Genomic DNA, 5882 nt, shown 5'->3' with positions numbered 1-5882 from the left:
GTTTGAATTAGCGTTTTGCTAATTCGAACTAGCATGTCCACATTAAGTGGACCCTGAACTGGGGTTAAGGCTGGCCGGAAGCAGTGCCGGCAGGGCGTCAGATGAGGACTTAGAGCGTGGAGCTGCTGTCTCAGGCTAGCCGAGGGCTGCGCTTAAAGGGACCCGACCCCCACCCCGGACAGACAGTTCTCAGGGGTGCCCCGCTTGCAAAGCAGTCCTGGCTTGGAGTGCCCTGAGTGCCCACACTGGGCACATCACAGCACTCGGCCATCAGACCGGCTGCACTTGCCGCAGGCTGCCATCTGGGGAGAGGGAGCAACTGGGGGGCTTCAGGAGAGCTTCCACCCCCAGAAGCCCGCACAGCCAGCCCAGTCCTCCCCATCGGGGGCTCGTACCCCATTCCTCCCTCACCTCCTTCCACTTACCCCTCCCTAGCCCCCCTTCTTTATGTACAAAATAAAGGACAATTGTGTTCAAAAATAGAATCTCTCTTTATTGAACAAAACTGGGGGAGACTGGGAAAAGGAGGTGGCAGAGGGGAAGAGAGAGGTTGGGAGGGGGGAGGGCAACTACAATGATGAGGGGTTGGGAACAGGTCCCATATGAAGAGAGGCTAAAGAGACTGGTTCTTTTCAGCTTAGAAAAGAGGAGATGGAGGGCGGATATGATAGAGGTCTATAAAAGCATGAGTTGGGTGGAGAGGGTGCATTCAGAAAAGTTCTTCATTAGTTCCCGTAATAGGAGGACTAGAGGACACCAAAGGAAAGGAATGGGTAGCAGGCTTCAAACTAGTAAGAGAAAGTTGTTCTTCACAAAGCAAAGAGTCAACCTGTGGAACTCCTTGCTGCAGGAGGCTGTGAAGGCTAGAACTAGAACAGAGTTTAAAGAGAAGTGAGATAAAGTGATGGAGGTTGGGTCCATGGAGTGCTATTAGCCAGGGTGTAGGAGTGGTGTCCCTGCCCAAAGTTTGTGGAAGGCTGGAAAGGGATGGCACGAGACAAAAGGCTTGGTCACTGTCTTTGGTCCATCCTCTCCAGGGTCCCTAGAGTTGGCCGCTGTCGGCAGACAGGCTACTGGGCTAGATGGACCTTTGGTCTGACCCAGAACGGCCATTGTAAGCTCAGGGCTCAGGGTTGGGGGTCTCAGTGGACCACCTTGATTTTCATGCACACCTGCTCCTGGGTGGCCAGGCTGGAAGCTCTCCTGCCCTAGATGGCCACTTTCCTGTGCCTAATGCGGAGGTCGTGGATGAGGTCCACGATGTCCGCACTAGACCAGGTGGATGCCTGCCTCTTGCGGTCCCGGGCAACCTCCCGGGAGCCGCCAGCCTGGTCCCCGGAAGAGGGGGAGGGCTGGGGGGCATCTGGTGGCTGGCTCGAGCTGTGCCAGGTGCAGGGTCTGCTAGCTGGGTGCTGGCAGGCTTGCACCTGGCACGGCACCGTAGCCAGCCCGTGCCCCTTTAAGGAGTCTGGGGCCAGGAGGGGGGCAGAAGAGTTTCCCTGGTGTTGGCCAGAGCGGCCACCAGGGAAAGCTGGGGAGGGCTAGCCTCCCACTAGTTCGAATTAAGGGGCTACACACTAGTAAGTTTGAACTAGGCTTGGTCCTCGTAGAATGAGGTTTTCCTAGTTCGAACTAAGCGCTCCGCTAGTTCGAATTAAGTTCGAACTAGCGGAGCGCTTGTGTAGCGCCTATCAAAGTTAATTCGAACTAACGTCCGTTAGTTCAAATTAACTTTGTAGTGTAGACATACCCTAGGTCTTTTTACGTACACTGACACGCACCAACGTATGAGACAGTTGTGATGAGAGAAGCAGGAATGATTTTCCAATATTGAGGGATGAATAACCATTTATAAAATTCAAAAGGCCAAAATCCCCCATTGTTTCCAACTTTCATCCTGCTCCTCGCTCTTCCAATGGTTTCAACCACATTTTGGCATGAGACTGAGATCAGAATGTGTCCACATTTGAAGAATCCTGTCTGGTGAATGTGGTTTTAGCATAGTATTCCAGAAGGAAGGAAGGAAGGGAGGAAGGAAGGGGTGGATGGGGATAGGAAGGAAGGAAGGAAGAGATGCCTTTTTGAACTTTCAAGTGGAGAGACTAAGGCCAGGTCGACATTAGACCCTGAAGCTAGGCTTAAGGTATAGACCTCCAGCCACATAAAATACATAGTTGGAGCTGGCTTAAAATAAGTGAAGTTTGGTGTTGTCATCCCAGTAGGAAGCTTATAGCTGAGCAAAAGTTTGACAAAAAATGCCCTGGGGAACGACAGTGGATGAGTCAGCAGGGCGCCCTTGTAGCCAAGAAGGCAAATGGCATATTCAAATGCACGAAAAGGAGGATTCGGAGGAAATTTGGGAAGTCATTATTCCTCTTTATTCAGCACTGGGGAGGCTACCTCTGGAGTATTCTGTCCAGTTCCGGGCCCATCCAGGACAGAAAGGATATGGACACAATGGAGAGGGTATGGCAGAGGGCAACCAAAATGATGAGGGTAATGGAGCAGAAGACCTATGAGGAGAGGCTGAGGGACTTGGGGTGGTCTACTCTGCAGAGTGAGGGGGGATTTGATAGCAGCCTTCAACTCCCTGAAGGGGGGTTCCAAAGAGGATGGAGAGAGGCTGTTCTCAGTGGGGGCAGATGGCAGAACAAGGAGCAATGGTCTCACATTGAAAGGTGAGAGGTCTAGGTTGGAGATAAGGAGAATCTATTTCCCTAGGCGGGTGAGGAAGCACTGGGATGGGTTCCCTAGGGAAGTGGTGGAATCTCCATCCCTAGAGGTTTTCAAGTCCCAGCTTGACCAAGGCCTAGCTGGGATGATTGAGTCAGGTTGGTCCTGCTTTGGGCAGGGGACTGGACTCGATGCCTCCTGAGGTCTCTGCCAGCCCTGGGATTCTGTGACTCTACCTGTTTGATGTTCCTCTCAATCAGTCTCTGTCACCCCTGCAGATGACCTATTCCGAGAGCGACCCCGGCAAGAACCAGACCATCTCCGGTGGGCTCATCCTGGTGGGGTTTTCCTACCTTAACAAGCTGCAAATCGTTCTGTTTCTGCTGCTGCTGGTCACCTACCTCCTCACCCTGGTGGGGAACATTCTCGTTATCATCCTGGTAAAGATCAACCCTTCCCTCCATACCCCCATGTATTTCTTCCTGGTCAACCTGTCCTTCCTGGAAATCTGCTTCACCTCCAGTGTGGTCCCTCAGCTGCTGGTTCACCTCCTGGTGGAGGAAAAGACCATCTCCATTGCGGGCTGTGCAGCTCAGATGTTGGTCTTCAGCATCATGGGCCTCACGGAATGCTGCCTCCTCGCAGCCATGGCCTACGATCGCTACGTGGCCATATGCCACCCCCTGCACTACACCACCATCATGAGTAGCAAAGCGTGCGCACAGCTCACGGGGTCTTCATGGATCATCGGCATCTCTCTGGAGGTAGCTCAGACCACGTGGATCTTCAGCCTGCCCTTGTGTGGCTCCCACCGCATCCACCACTTCTTCTGTGACATTGCACCGGTGGTGAAGATGGTCTGCACCGACACACTGAAGATTGATATACTAGGGTTCTTTATCACCGTGATTTTTATCATGGGTCCTTTCTTGATTATAATCCTGTCCTACGTCTATATTATCTCCACCATCCTGAAGCTGCCCTCCGCAGAGGGGAGACGTAAAACGTTCTCCACCTGCTCCTCCCACCTCATGGTGGTGAATTTGTTTTATGGAACGAGCCTTATCACTTACCTGTGGCCAAATTCTAGCCCCACCCTGGAGAATGATCAAATAGTTTCCCTGTTGAACACAATAGTGTCACCTATGTTGAACCCCATGATATACACACTGAGGAACAAAGAGGTGAAGGGAGTCTTGAGCAAAATACTTGAGAAGAGAAGACAAAGAGCAGGTTAGGAACTATTTAGAAAAGTTGGACATACACAAATCCATGGGCCCAGATTTAATGCATCTGAGGGTATTGAGTGAGTTGGCAAATGTCATTGCAGAGACTTTGGCCATTATCTTTAAAAACTCCTGGAGATCATGAGAGGGCCCAGATGATTGGAAAAAGGCAAATGTAGGGCTCATCTTTAAAAAAGGGAAGAAAGCCAATCCAGGGAACTACCGACTGATCAGCATCACCTCAGTCCCCGGAAATCATGAAGGGGATCCTCAAGGAATCTATGTTGAAGCACTTGGAAAAAGGGAAAGTGATCAGGAATAGTGAACATGGATTCACCAGGGGCAAGTCCTGCATAACCAATCTGATTAGCTTCTACGATGAGGTAACTCGTTCTGTGGATGGGAAAGTCGGTGGATGTGATGTACCTTGACTTTAGCAAAGCTTTTGATACGGTGTCCCACAGTATCCTTGCCAGCAGGTTAAGGGAGCATGGATTGGATAAAAGGACTGTAAGAGGGACAGATAACTGGCTAGATAGTCAGGCCCAATGTGTACTGATCAATGGCTTGATGTCTGATTGGCGGTCGGCTTCAACTGATGAGCCCCAAGGATGGGTTCTAGCATTGGTTTTCTTCAACATCTTTCTTTACGACCTCAGTGAGGGGATGGATCGCACCCTCAGGAAGTTTGCATGTGACACTACGCTGGGGGAGAGGTAGATACACAGGATGACAGGGATATAGTCCAGAGTGACCTAGAGAAATTATAGGATTGGGCCAAAAGAAATCGGGTGAGGTCCAAGAAGGACAAGTGCAGAGTCCTGCACTTGGGACGGAAGAATCCCAAGCATTGTTACAGGCTGGGGACCAACCAGCTAAGTAGCAGTTCTGCAGAAAAGGACCTGAGGATTGCAATGGATGAGAAGCTGGACATGAGTCAACAGGGCGCCCTTGTAGCCAGGAATGCTAATGGCATTAGGAGGAGCATTGCCAGCAGATCCAGAGAAGTGATTATTCCTCTTTTTTGGCACTGGTGAGGCCACAGCTGAAGATATGCGTACAGTTCCGGGACCCCCCACTACAAAAGGAAGAGGGTCTAGATGTAGGCAACCAAAATGATTGGTGGGCAGGAGCACATGACCTACAAGGAGAGGCTGAGGGATTTGGGCTTGTTTAGTCTGCAGAAGCAAAGAGCGAGGGGGGATTTGAGAGCAGCCTTCAACTACCTGAAGAGGGGTGGCAAAGAGGCTGGAGAGAGGCTGTTCTCAGTGGGGGCAGATGGCAGAACAAGGAGCAATGGGCTCAAGTTGCAGTGGGGGAGGTCTAGGTGGGATATTAGGAAAAACTATTTCCCTAGGAGGGTGGGGAAGCACTGGAATGGGTTCCCCAGAGGTGTTTACCTCCCTGCTTGACCAAGTCCTGGCTGGGATGAATGAGTTGGGTTGGTCCTGCTTTCAGCAGGGGGTTGAATTCGATGATTCCTCAGAATTCTTCGAGCCCTGGGATTCTAGTGTCTTTTTACAAAGCCAGAGAAATTAGAGTGAAAAGCAGAATTAGTCAAAATGGAGCGAATGAGGGAAATTCATAAACATTTTGTTTAATTTCTTACAGCGACTCTCAAGATTTTTGGTTTAAATTTCAGCATTTGAAAGAGTTTGCCCTACTCTAAACCTGTCAGGAAAATCGGAAGAGAAACGTTCACAGGAGGCTGTGAAGACTAGAGCTATAACAGAGTTTAAAGAGAAGCTAGATAAATTCATGGAGGTTGGGTCCATAAAAAGCTATTTACCAGGGGGTAGGAATGGTGTCCCTGGCCTCAGTTTGTCAGAGGCTGGAGAGGGATGTCAAGAGACAAATCACTTGATCATTGTCTTCGGTCCACCCCCTCTAGAGCACTTGGTGCTGGCCACTGTTGGCAGACAAGCTACTGGACTGGACAGACCTTTGGTATGACCCAGTTTGGCCATTCTTATGTTCTTACCA

The 5882-nt window shown here is 50.6% G+C and overlaps 1 protein-coding gene across 1 annotated transcript; it reads left to right on the top strand.

Moving 5' to 3' along the window:
• Positions 1–2951: 2951 nt before the first annotated feature.
• LOC102448284 (olfactory receptor 10A4-like) lies at positions 2952–3911 on the top strand. Its single transcript, XM_014578163.3, has one exon. It carries the CDS (start codon positions 2952–2954, stop codon positions 3909–3911), a length of 960 nt encoding a protein of 319 aa, XP_014433649.3.
• The last annotated feature ends 1971 nt before the right edge of the window (positions 3912–5882 follow it).

The sequence above is a fragment of the Pelodiscus sinensis genome, chromosome 30 (genome assembly GCF_052426305.1).
Source record: "Pelodiscus sinensis isolate ZL-2025 chromosome 30, ASM5242630v1, whole genome shotgun sequence".
Taxonomy (NCBI): domain Eukaryota; kingdom Metazoa; phylum Chordata; order Testudines; family Trionychidae; genus Pelodiscus; species Pelodiscus sinensis.
Note: the sequence above shows the minus strand (reverse complement) of the source record. Positions and strands in the feature narration are given on the sequence as shown.